Consider the following 12,688-nt stretch of genomic DNA (forward strand, 5'->3'; position numbering starts at 1 on the left):
ATAATGTCCCATTTGTGGGGGAGGGGATTTTTTTTTTTCTTCTGACTTTAGCCCATTTTAAAATTGTGTTGTTTTTTGTTTTTGGTCTTTTTTGCAATCGAGTTGTAAGCATTTCTTATAATATTTTCTAACTCCTTATCTGACATATGGCTTGCATAGACTTTTTAAAAAGGCTTTATCTTTAGTGCTGTTTTAGGTTCACAGCAAAATTGAGAGGAAGGTACAGAGATTTTTTTTTTCATATAATCCCTGCTCCAATACATGCATAGCCTCCTATCACTAACATTCCTCACCAGAATGAAACATTTGTTACAGATGAACCTACATTGACAGTTTGCATATACTTTTTTAAAAATTCTCATCTCAGGATGTGTTTGTTGCTTTTAGAGAGAGGAAGGGGGGAAGAAATATGGATGTGAGAGAGAAATATTGATCAGTTGTCTCCTGTATACAGCTCCAACTGGGGATCAAACCTGAAACCCATGTATGTCCCCTGACTGGGAAGCGAACCCCCAATGTTATGGTGTATGGGACAATGCTCCAAACAACTGAGCAATCTGGTCCACATGGTGTGGGACCAGCCCATTCTGCATCTCCACCCTTCCTACCAGAGTCAATGCGGCTTCTTTAAATCCTTAGATGCAGGCCCTCCCTGGTTTAGATCAGTGGATAGAGTGTCAGCCTATGGACTGAAGGGTTCCAGGTTCAGTCCGGCACATGCCTAGGTTGTGGGCTTGATCCCAAGTAGGGGGCATGCAGGAGGCAATGATTCTCTCTTCATTGATGTTTCTCTCTTTCCCTCTCCCTTCCTCTCTAAAATCAATAAAGATATTTTAAAAAATCCTTAGATGTAGGACTTGCACTCAGCTGGACTTCAGGTGTTTCTGAATGATAGTTGTAATTGTGGGAGGCCAGGAAAGTGTCTATCTAGTCCACCATCTTGCCCAGAAGTGAAATATTTATTTTACTTTATTTTATTTTATTATTATTATTTTTAAATATATTTTATTGACGTTTTTTTTACAGAGAGGAGGAGAGAGGGATAGAGAGCTAGAAACGTCGATGAGAGGGAAACATCGACCAGCTGCCTCCTGCACACCCCCCACCGGGGATGTGCCCGCAACCAATGTACATGCCCTTGACCGGAATCGAACCTGGGACCCCTCAGTCCGCAGACCGACGCTCTACCACTGAGCCAAACCGGTTTCGGCTAATTTTATTTATTTTTAAAAAAAATATTTTTTATTTCAGAGAGGGAGAGGGATAGAGAGATAGAAACATCAATGATGAGAGAATCATTGATTGGCTGCCTCCTGCACACCCCCCACTGGGGACTGAGCCCACAACCTGGGCATGCACCCTTGACTGGAATCGAACCCGGGACCCTTGAGTTTGCAGGTCAATGCTCTATCCACTGAGCAAAACCATCGAGGGCAGAAATGAAATAATTTTTAGATTTACAACAAAGTTTTAAAGATAGCATAGAGAGTCCCCACATTCTTGTCACCCAGTTTCCCTCACTGTTAGCATCTTATCTTACCATCAGTGGAGAAACTGACATTGGTACTTTACTGTTAATTAATCCTCAGCCCTTATTGGGTTGTGCCAGTTTTTCCACTAATGTCATTGTTCTGTTTCAGGATCTAGCTAGTCCAGGGCACCACACTGCACTTAGCGGTCCTACATCCCCAGTCTCCTCTGGTCTGCAATAGTTTCTAAATTGTTTTTTTTTTTTCATGACCGTGGCCACCTGGGAAAATACTGGCCAGGTATCCTGTGGAGTGTGATAGCATGTCATCCAATCTGGTTTTCCTCATCACTGAACTGGGGTGATGGGCCTGGGAAACAACCTTTCCTCACAGTATTCAGGGGTACATGACATCTATTATACATGCATCTCTGGTGCTGCCAGCCAGCACGCGTTTAGGTGGCATTCACCGATTTTCTCCATGTGAAAGCTATCTTCCCGCTTTCCTTACCAGCCACTAAGACTCAGCTGCCCTCAAGGAGGCGGAAGATTTGGCTCAACTTCCTGTGCGGGGTAGGAGTATTTCAGATGTTATTTGGAAATCTTCTGCAAGGACACTTGAGTCTTCTTTTTCATTTCTTTTAAAAAATGTATGTATTTGTATTGATTTCAGAGAGGAAAGGAAAGGGCCAGAGAATCAGAAACATCAATGATGAGAGAATCATTGATCACTGCCTCATGCACCCTCTCTACTGGGGATTGAGTCTGCAACCCAGGCACAGGTCCTTGACTAGAATTGAACCCGGGACCATTCAGTCTGAAGGCGGATGCTCTATCCACTGAGGCAAACTAGCTAGGGCCTTTTTCATTTCTTTAGTCATTTATGTATATCAGTATAGACTTGTGTATGTTTATTTTATACTTGGTTATAATCCAATACTGCAGTAATCATTTTGTTCTTCAAATTGTTCCAGATTTGGCCTTTGGGGGTTCTTTTAGATCTGGGAGCTAGGTGTTCGAATTGCTGCTGGGTGTCATCTGTGTTAATATCTGTGTTAATATCCATATTAAGCGGTGCGAGTCCCCACTGGTATCTCTGACACCGACCCAGCGCCACAGGACTGCCCCCGCCTCCGGCTCCTTCCGCCCGCCGGCGGGGAGGCCTGGCTCCCGCTCCGGCCTCGCCGGCCGCTCCCGGCACGTGGCCCGGGCCAGCGCCGCTCCCAGTTCCGTGTGGAGCTCCTCTGTGCTCCGCCGACAGTCTCCGCTAAAACCAGCTTCCAAAGGGACTTACAGCTCCTCCCGCCCAGGGGCCAGCTTTTCTCAGGACGGAAGTCATGGAGACGATCAGCCGGCCCAAGGAGAGTGTGGAGGACACATCACTTCCATTAAGGACCAGACTCAGGAAAGATGAAATAGAAAAAGTCCGTCTCCTCTCTTCTCTTCCTGTGAAGTGTAACAGCTCCTCCACGCGCACTCAGACCGGCCGGCCGGCTGCCCGCTGGTTCCGGCTGAAAGCGGAACCGCCCCTTCCGATGCGGAGGGTGAGGCCGGCGGGTCGGAGCAGCACAGGGGCCCACGCAGGACGTGGCGCACAGCACGCGGCTGCCACAGCACCACGGACCCTTCCAGCTGCTCCACACGCTGTTCGCAGACCTCCCCCCAGCGACTCCTCCCAGGGCCCGGGCTCAGGGTAGATGCGGACTAGGAACCGCACCGCTCTGAGCCCCCAGGGGAGGCGCAGGGCTGCGGCCAGCTTCGCGGGCGGTGGGCGGGCTGTGCGCTTGGCGGAGTGGAGGGCGGCAGCAGCACGAGGAGCAGGATGCGCAAGCGCAGGCGCAGGCGCGGTGGGCAGGACGTCGCAGCACCAGGCGCAGGATGCGCAGGCGCAGGCGCGGTGGGCGGGGCGTCGCAGCACGAGGCACCGGATGCGTAGGCGCGGTGGGCGGGGCGCCGCAGCACGAGGCGCAGGATGCGCAGGCGCAGGCGCGGTGGGCGGGGCGCCGCAGCACGCGGCGTGGGCGCCCGAGCGTTGGGCAGCGGCCTGGGAGGGCGGCATGGAGCGGGTCCGCTGGCAGGTGGTGGCGGTGGCGGCCGTGGGGCTGGCGCTGGCCCTGGAGGCTCTGCCCGCGGCGCTGCGCTGGTTGCGTGTCGGGCGGCGGACGAGGCCCCGGCACGAGGTGCTCTTCTTCCCGTCGCAGGTGACCTGCACCGAGGCCCTGCTGCAGGCCGCGGGGCCCGGGCCCTCGGCGCCCCCCGCGGGCTGCCAGTGCAGCCTGCCCCACGGCGAGAGCTCGCTGAGCCGCCTGCTGCGCGCCCTGCTGGCCGCCCGCGCCAGCCTCGAGCTCTGCCTCTTCGCCTTCTCCAGCCCGCAGCTCGGCCGGGCCGTGCAGCTGCTGCACCAGCGCGGCGTGCGCGTCCGGGTTATCACCGACTGCGACTACATGGCCCTCAAAGGCTCGCAGATCGGCCTGCTCCGCAAGGCAGGTAGGCGCGGGTGAAGGAGCCCGCTGGGGGCCCAAGGCCCAGGCTGGAGGTCTGGCCTCTGGGACCGTGGGCGGAAGGGAGGTCAAAAGCGCCCAGGTGGGGTCAGGTGTCTGAGTACAGGGGACACCCCATTTATTTCGCAGGGTGGCTTTGTGAGGCCAGCAGGCTTTACCCCGTGAAGGGCCCTGCCCCGCGGTGGGTGCCTGGTGGGGGTGAGCCGCCTGTGTGTTTCCGCTGGCGGAGGACGTTCCCCGGGACTCCGAGAGGCTGGGGTGCCCAGGGCCCCCGGGCAGGGCAGAGCCCCTGGGAGCCCCCACGTTCCCGTGGACCGGGTGGGGAGCGCCTGTGTCCGGTGGAGCTGAGTGTGGCCGAGCTGAGTGTGCAGGATGGGCGAGGCGGGAGCCAGGCCCGGACGCCCCGGTGCAGGCGCACAGGGGTGGCAGCCGGTGGGGCATGGAGGGCGGAAGGAGGAAAAGGCGTTGCACCTTAAATACACTCCTGACTTTCATGCGGGGGCTTCTGAAGTTAATAAAAATGATTTCTAAAAAGCGGGACTATGTTTAGTTGGCGAGAAGTTAATGTTTTTGCAGCCGCAAAACACCTGGGAGGCTGGCCTCTTACCAGGCCGGGGACAGGTGAGCAGGAAACAGCCCCTTTGTTGTAGGATCAGATCCTGGTCTCACCCGGGCCCCGTGTAACGGTGTCCTGCAGGCGTGCTCTGCCTCGTGTGGGGGCTGCACGCAGCCCTGCTTCGTGTCCTCAGCTGCTCCGGCCGTCATTCCTGCAGGAACCCCCTCCACCCCAGTCCTGGGCCCAGTGACGGAAAGGAGCCTCGGGAGCTCGGCCCGCGGTGTCCGGTGCCGAGGCGCGCAGGCCCCGCAGCGCCTTGCTGGCCCGCAGGCAGGGGAGCTCCGCCGCCCGGCCCGGGCCCTGGTGGCTCTGCCCCCTCGGCCTGTCGGTCCCAGGCAGCGGCGGCCTGATATGAGGCGGCTCACTCCGTCCTCCTGCCCATGTCCTCCCCGCGGGCATGCTGGCAGCGCCGTCTTCACTCCGTTGGCTTCCGGAGAATGGTCAGTCTCAGGCGGGAGACCTGGCTCCGGGCCCGCCGCCCAGCGTCACCTGCTCAGCCTCCCGTGTCCGGGCTCGGTGCACCGGCCCCAGGGCCGGGGCCGCGGTGGGGAGTCCGCCCGGAGCGTGAGGCGAAGGCAGGGAGAAGGTGGGAGCCTCCGGGGGAGGACCGGCGGGGTCTCTGGGCCGGAGGCGGGTGTCCGGAGCGGTTTGGGACCGGCGCCCGCACGGGGCGGCGAGCAGGGCTGGAGCCCTGACCACGGGTGTGCGAGGCCACAGGCGTGGAGGCCCTCCCGGCCAGCCCCCCGCAGGGGCCTCCCTCCTGAGGGAAGCCCTTAGGGCCGGTGCCGGAGGGGATGGGTGTGGCGGGAGCCCGAGGGGGCGGGTCCGAGGCGGCTGCGTGCGGAAGGGGAACTGGACAGGAGCGCAGAGCGGGGCGGCGCTCAGGGCAGCAGGACACTTCCCTTCAGACGCACTTGTCCTGACCTGGACCCCAGCTCCCCTGGACCGGCTGTCCGTGCGCTCAGCCCGGCCCGCCCACTGCACAGCCGCTTTCAAACTTGTGAACCATTTCCTCGCAGACGCTTAGGCACGGCCCAGGGCAGGGCCGCGAAGACCGAGGGAGGCCGTGCCGGAGGAGCGGGGTGTGTGTGTGTGTGTGTGCGCGTGCGCGCTCCCAGGGCGGGTTTCTGCTCCGTCCTCCTCAGGCCCAGGCCCTCCTGCAGGGAGGGTTTCCCGGCCCGGCCCGGCAGCAGTAAGTGCCCCATGCGAGGAAAGCCCACAGTGATGGGTGGGCAGTGCCTCGAGGCTTTGCTGGCTGGTACGGACTCAGAGCGGGTGGGTCTGCTGTGGTCCCTGCTGTCTGTCCCCTCCGGGGCCAGAATGCCCTGGGCGCTAGCTGGTGGGTCACTGGCTCGGCCACCATCACCTGCCCAAGTGACAAGATCTGCCCCTTTCCCATCCATTTGGCGACAGATAGCAAAGAGGGGAGGGAGGAGGGGGGCAGTGAGGGAGGAGGAAGGGACAGGAATGGGGGAGGGGAGGGGCCAGGGTGAGGGGAGGGGGCAGGGAGGGAGGAGGGAGGGGAGGGGAGCAGCGAGGGGGGAGGGGGGAGGGAAGAGGGAGGAGGGGGCAGCGAGGCTGACTCGCCTTTTGCAGGTATCCCGGTTCGGCACGACCAGGACCTGGGCTACATGCACCACAAGTTCGCCATAGTGGACAAGAAGGTGCTGATCACCGGCTCCCTCAACTGGACCACACAGGCCATCCAGAACAACCGGGAGAACGTGCTCATTTTGGAGGACGAAGACTTCGTGCGGCTGTTCCTGGAGGAATTCGAGCACATCTGGGAAGAGTTCAACCCTGCCAAGTACACCTTTTTCCCGCAGAAGAGGAGGAGCCACTGAGGCCGGCTCTCCGCCGTCTTGGCGGGAGGGGAGGGTTAATGCCAGGACTTGGTGCCTCCGGTGGAAACCAGACCAAACCTGCAAGGCCCGGTGGAGGGCGGCCGTGTGCCCCTGGAGCTGCTGCGGTGCCCGACTGCATTCTGCTCCAGACAGCTCAACGTGAGGAAACCATTCCGATGAATCCTCCCTACCCTGGCCTCGGTGCTCCGCTTGACAGGGGCGGGCTCCTGCAGTGCGCTGGGGTCCCCCTCCCCGAGTCCGCGCAGCTGGCTCGGCGTGCTGGCAGGAGCCTGGCTGCACCGGGTTCGGAGCAGGCTGCTGCTCGCGCCCCAAGCGGGGAGCGCCTCCTTTAGGGCTGCAGCTCTGGGCCCCTCTCCTGAGCCCAGGGACCCTCCTGCACTGGCCCCTCCACCACGGCAGCTCGGCCAGCGGAACCGGCGGTCCTCAGCACCTTGGTGGCTGTAGCAGGCCTGTCAGAGGGAAGGGTCAGGAAGGACTGCTGGGCATGGGGGCAGGGAGCACCTCCAGGCCTGCCCCAGCTCCACCCGCTCCCCGCGCCCCCCGCCCCCCGTGCGGCTGCCAGGAAGGGCTGTGGGACAGGCCTGCGTCTGCCCACGGCTGTGCTTTTCCTTCTACCGTCCTCGCATCCGGAGCAGTTTTGTGTGTTGAGAAGTGGCCTTCACGGGATCCCCGTGGGCTTTGCCAACCTGCATTTCTGGTCCACGTGATCGTCCACGAGAGAGAAGGCGGTTCCGGTCGTATCTGCAGATCTAGTTTATCCTCAGCCAGGCTCACGCCCACAGGGAGGAGGCACACAGCTGTGGGCCGTGCGGCTTCCTCTTTCTGACCCTCCTCCCTCCTGGCCCCCGAGACCCTGGGTGCTGCACGATTCTTTTTTCAAGTTACCTTTGACTTACCGTGTCAGGCAAGTAAATGCAGTTATTTTTTCTTATTTAATTGAAACTATAAAGTATACTGTGTGGATCAGAAATCATAAGAAACGGTTTTATGTTAAATGTGTTTATCAGAGTCTGTACTCCAGTGGAGTGTGTCCTGGACGTCGCACATGGAATAAACGTTCTCATTCTGGAATGTCAGTGCTGTGCCTGCCTTTTACTCAGTCCTTCAAACTGTGGCTCTCTCTGCTGAACAAGTGAAACCTGGGGGAGGCGGCAACATGCAGCCCTTCAGAAACTGGCGGTGGGCATGACAGTCTTGCAGGGAGTAAGGCCTGAAGGTGTTCCTTAGGGATGTCACAGTGTTTCCCAGGCACCCCCACTTCCGGTCCAGCTTCCAGCTCGTCTGCCGGAGCTGTGCGGGCACCCACGTGGCCCACTCCCCTAGCCTCCAGGCTCGGAAACACGCTGGTTCAGACATGGAGTACAGCTCAAGCGCATCCGTAAGAGTGTGCACAGACTTAGACTGACGTCTTATCCTATTTATACTGCTCACCTGTTTTCAACATCTTCGCAGTGGCGGGAAGAATTTTAGATTACAGTTCACTTTTCAGAAAAGACTTGCCATGAAAGGAAACTCCCTCTGAAGGCATGGGGCTGAGGAAGGACAGCACTGAAATCTGCCTCCAAACAGGCTGCTTGGTTTCCATGTAGATGAGGTGTTTGCACAGAATTACCCAGAGCCCCTGACCTTTGGGTTGGCCGCCCCTGCTCTGACGGGCGCGGCATGCCCAGGGCGGCCAGGCCAGGCCAGGCCAGGGGAGCTGACTGGCATGTCTGGTTGGCTAGATAGAGTTCACATCTGGTTTAAGAGTGCATGAGAGTACCTTTTTTTTCAAATTTAATAAATCTTTATTGCTCAGATTATTACAATTGTTCCCCCCCCCATAGCTCCCCTCTACCCAGTTCCCACCCCACCCTCTGCCCTTAACCTCCCTCCCCGCATTGTCCTCATCCATAGGTGTATGATTTTAGTCCAGTCTCTTCCTGCATCCCCACACCCCTTTCCCCCTGATAATTATCAACCCATTCCCTTTCTTTACCCCTGATTCTATTATATTCACCAGTTTGTTCTGTTCCTCAGATTTTTAATTCACTTGTTGATAATATGTATTTGTTGATCATAATTTTTATCTTTACTTTTTCTTCTTCCTCTTCTTAAAGAATACCTTTCAGCATTTTATAGAATACTGGTTTGGTGGTGGTGAACTCCTTTAGCTTTTTCTTTTCTGTGAAGCTCTTTATCTCACCTTCAATTCTAAATGATAGCTTTGCTGGATAGAGTATTCTTGGTTGTAGGTTCTTGCTATTCATCACTTTGAATATTTATTGCCACTCCGTCTGGCCTGCATAGTTTCTGTTGAGAAATCAGCTGATAGTCGTATGGGTGCTCCCTTGTAGGTAACTGTTTTTCTCTTGCTGCTTGTAAGATTCTTTGTCTTTTGCCCTTAGCATTTTTAAAAAAAAAATACAATTTATTGATTTTGTACAGAGAGGAAGGGAGAGAGATAGACAGTTAGAAACATCGACGAGAGAGAGTCATTGATCAGCTGCCTCTTGCACACCCCTACTGCAACCAAGGCACATGCCCCTGACCGGAATCGAACCTGGGACCCTTCAGTCCCCAAGCCAACACTCTATCCATTGAGCCAAACCGGTTTCGGCTGCCCTTGGCATTTTAATTATGACATGTGGTCCTCTTTGGATTCCTTTTGTTTGGGGTTCTGTGCGCTTCCTAGACTTGTATTTCTTTCACCAGGTGGGGGAAGTTTTTGGTCATTATTTCTTCAAATAGGTTTTCAGTATCTTGCAATCTCTTCTTCTGGCACCTCCATAATTTTTTAAAAATAAATCTTTATTGACCAGATTATTACAAATGTGTTCCTCTCCCCCTCCCTCCATTGCTCCCCTCCACCAGGTTCCCACCCCACCCTCTGTCCTTTCCACACCCCCCACTGTCCTCATCCATAGGTGCACAGTTTATGTTCAGTCTCTTCCCACACCTCCACTTCCTTTTTCCCCGAGAATCGTCAGTTCACTCCCCTTCCATACCTCTGATTCTATTATATTCAACAGTTGATATTGCTCATCAGATTTTTTTAATTCCCTTGGTTTTTAGATTCACTAAAATATGTAATTGATAGTTACGTATTTGTTGTTCATAATTTTTTAAAAATATATTTTATTTTTTTTACAGAGAGGAAGAGAGGGGGATAGAGAGTTAGAAACATCAATGAGAGAGTATCATTGATCAGCTGCCTCTTGCACACCCCCTATTGGGGATGTGCCCACAACCAAGGTACATGCCCTTGACTGGAATCGAACCCGGGACCTTTCAGTCCGCAGGCCGACGCTCTATCCACTGAGCCAAACCGGTTTCAGCTGTTGTTCATAATTTTTATCTTTATCTTCTTCCTCTTCCTAAATAACCTCCTTCAGCAATTCATATAATTCTGGTTTGGCAGTGATGAACTCCTTTAGCTTTTTTTTTTTATTAGTGAAGCTCTTTATCTGGGCTTCGATTCTGAGTGATAGCTTTGCTGGATAGAGTACTTTTGGCTGTAGGTTCTTGCTGTTCATCACCTTGAATATTTCTTGCCATTCCCGTCTGGCCTGCATGGTTTTTGTTGAGAAATCAGCTGACAATCATATGGGTGCTCCTTTATAGGTAACTACCTGCTTTTCTCTTGTTGCTTTTAATATTCTTTGTCTTTTGCTCTTAGGATTTTAATTATGATGTGTCTTGGTGTGGTCCTCTTTGGATTCCTTTTTATTTGGGGTCCTGTGCACTTCCTGGACTTGAAAGTCTATTTCTTTCCCCAGGTGGGGGAAGTTTTCTGTCACTATTTCTTCCAGAATTCTTTCAGTATCTTGTTCTCTCTCTTCTTCTGGGACCCCCATAATTCTGATGTTGGTTTGCTTGAAATTGTCCCAGAGGTTTCTTACACTATCTTCAACTTTTCTGGATTCTCTTCTTGCTTCTGCAGAGGAGTGTCCTCTGGCTCTTTGTGTTCTAAATCTTTGTCTTGATTCTTGTGATCTTCCATTCTGTTTTTAGGACTCTGTGTAATATTTTTTATTTCAGACAGTGTTTTTGTTATTTCTAGTTGATGCCTTTTCATATCCTCATAGGTCTCATTTATTTTATCGGCCTTTTTTAGGATATTATTGAAAAGCCTTATAACAGTGGTTTTGAACTCAATGTCCATTCTTTTCTTTTCCTCCATCTCCTTCCTTTGTGTCCTGCCTTTGGTCTGCATTTTAGTTGTTTTCCTGATTTGATGGAATAGTTTTGTGTGCTAGGTGTTCTGGTAGAGTCCAGTAGCACAGCCCTTCCCAGTTATCTGTAGCAGACAGACTTGGTGTAGCCCTTTGTGGGCTGTGTGTGCAGTCTTGTTGTTAAGCCTTGCTTATCACTGGGAAGCATTGATCTCCAAGCCAATTGGCTGTGAGGATCAGCAGTGTCTCAGCTAGGAAGGCTTCTGTACTCCGCTTGGATGGGGCGGAGTCTCAGGGTGGCACAGGCAATCTTTGGTTCCTTGTCAGTCTCGCCTTAGAAAAGTCCTGTTTGCGGTGAGTCTCACCAGATTGGTTGCAGGCTTGCTTACCTCTTTGGTAAAGGCACAGACAAGCTTTGGATTCCGGCCAGTCCCTCCTTAGAGAAAGCCAGCCTCTGGGAGAGCTTCTGTGCTCAGCTTGGGTGGGGCAGAGTCTCGGGGTGGTGCAGACTCTGTTTTGTTTTCCCGTCGGCTCCTCCCCAAGTCCCGCAGTAATGGCTTCTGGCTTCACACATTTCCGAGTGATCTCTGCCCGCTGCCTGACAGTCTGGCCTCTCCCTGTCTGGGGCCGTCTATCAGAGCAATAGGCTGATTCTGTTTTCCTCTCGAACAAGAAAGCCAGCCAAGCATTAGTTGTCCACCCTCTCCACATGCCAGGAGTAAGTCAGCAGTGAACTCGGCCTGGCCTGGCCGCTTTGCGCGCCGAGAGTATGCAAGCAGCAATCTCGGCCCTCCCTCTCCGCGCTCCGGGAGTAAGCCAGCGCCTTTTCGCACGCACAGTTCTCTGCACCTTCACAGTTTCCGAGGGTCAGCGCACCTTCTCTCTCCTTCCCAGATGGCAGAGCCTCCTCTCAGCTAGCCGTCTGGTGCTTCAGGGAAATGCCTCCCGTTTTCCAGTTCTAAATTCAAATTTGTTGTGGTAGCTGCATTCGGGTGTCTACCCTATGCTGCCATCTTGGTTTTTTTTATTTTTTTTATATTTCTCTCTTTTTTTTTTTTTTTTTAATAAGTTTTTATTTTTCATATTATTACAAATGTTCCTCCCCCCCCCCCACCATTGCTCTCCTCCACCAGGTTCCCACCCCACCCTCTGCCCTTTCCCCTCTCCCCATTGTCCTCATCCATAGGTGCACAGTTTATGTTCAGTCTCTTCCCACGCCCCCCTCTCCCCTTTTCCCCAAGAATCGTCAGTTCACTCCCCTTCCATACCTCTGATTCTATTATATTCAACAGTTAATATTGTTCATCAGATTTTTTTAATTTCCTTGGTTTTTAGATTCACTTGTTGATAATTACGTATTTGTTGTTCATAATTTTTATCTTTGTTTACTTTCTCTTCTGAAAGAACCCCCTTCAGCAATTCATATAATTCTGGTTTGGTGGTGATGAACTCCTTTAGCTTTTTTTTATTAGTGAAGCTCTTTATCTGGCCTTCGATTCTGAGTGATAGCTTCGCTGGGTAGCTTATTTTTGGCTGTAGGTTCTTGCTATTCATCACCTTGTATATTTCTTGCCATTCCCTTCTGGCCTGCATGGTTTCTGTTGAGAAGTCAGCTGACAATCATATAGGTGCTCCTTTATAAGTTACTACCTTCTTTGCTCTTGCTTCTTTTAATATTCTCTCTTTATCTTTTGCTCTTGGAATTTTAATAATGATGTGTCTCGGTGTGGTCCTCTTTGGATTCCTTTTGTTTGGAGTTCTGTGCACTTCCTGGACTTGTAAGTCAAATTCTTTCACCAGGTGGGGGAAGTTTTCTGTCACTATTTCTTTCAGTATGTTTTCGATATCTTGCTCTCTCTCATCTTCTGGAACCCCCATAATTCTGATGTTGGTTCGCTTGAAGTTGTCCCAGAGGTTTCTTACATTATCTTCAATTTTCTGGATTCTCTTGCCTTCTAGCTTCTGTGGAGGAGTGTCTTCTGGCTCTTTATGTTCCAAATCTTTGACTTGATTCTTGCGATCTTCCCTTCTGTTTTTAGGACTCTGTAGAATATTTTTTATTTCAGACAATGTATTCTTTATTT

General features: G+C 53.2%; 2 protein-coding genes across 2 annotated transcripts in view; both read left to right on the top strand.

Moving 5' to 3' along the window:
* SHMT1 (serine hydroxymethyltransferase 1) overlaps positions 1-12,688 on the top strand; it is a 1,020,383-nt gene that overhangs the window by 862,007 nt on the left and 145,688 nt on the right. The window lies entirely within an intron of this gene.
* PLD6 (phospholipase D family member 6) lies at positions 3,466-6,488 on the top strand. The gene is made up of 2 exons (XM_084861862.1): positions 3,466-3,955; positions 6,182-6,488. The coding sequence occupies exons 1-2, from the start codon at positions 3,526-3,528 to the stop codon at positions 6,427-6,429; spliced, it is 678 nt and encodes a 225-aa protein (XP_084717988.1). The 5' UTR covers positions 3,466-3,525; the 3' UTR covers positions 6,430-6,488.

The sequence above is a fragment of the Pipistrellus hanaki genome (genome assembly GCF_964339955.1).
Source record: "Pipistrellus hanaki genome assembly, chromosome: 16".
Lineage (NCBI taxonomy): Eukaryota > Metazoa > Chordata > Mammalia > Chiroptera > Vespertilionidae > Pipistrellus > Pipistrellus hanaki.

Bases quoted from the DNA above. Each gene is read 5' to 3' on its own strand.
- PLD6 (XM_084861862.1), top strand. From the start codon at position 3,526: ATGGAGCGGGTCCGCTGGCAGGTGGTGGCGGTGGCGGCCGTGGGGCTG. The intron at 3,956-6,181 runs GTAGGCGCGGGT...CGCCTTTTGCAG, and splicing joins CGGCCTGCTCCGCAAGGCAG to GTATCCCGGTTCGGCACGAC.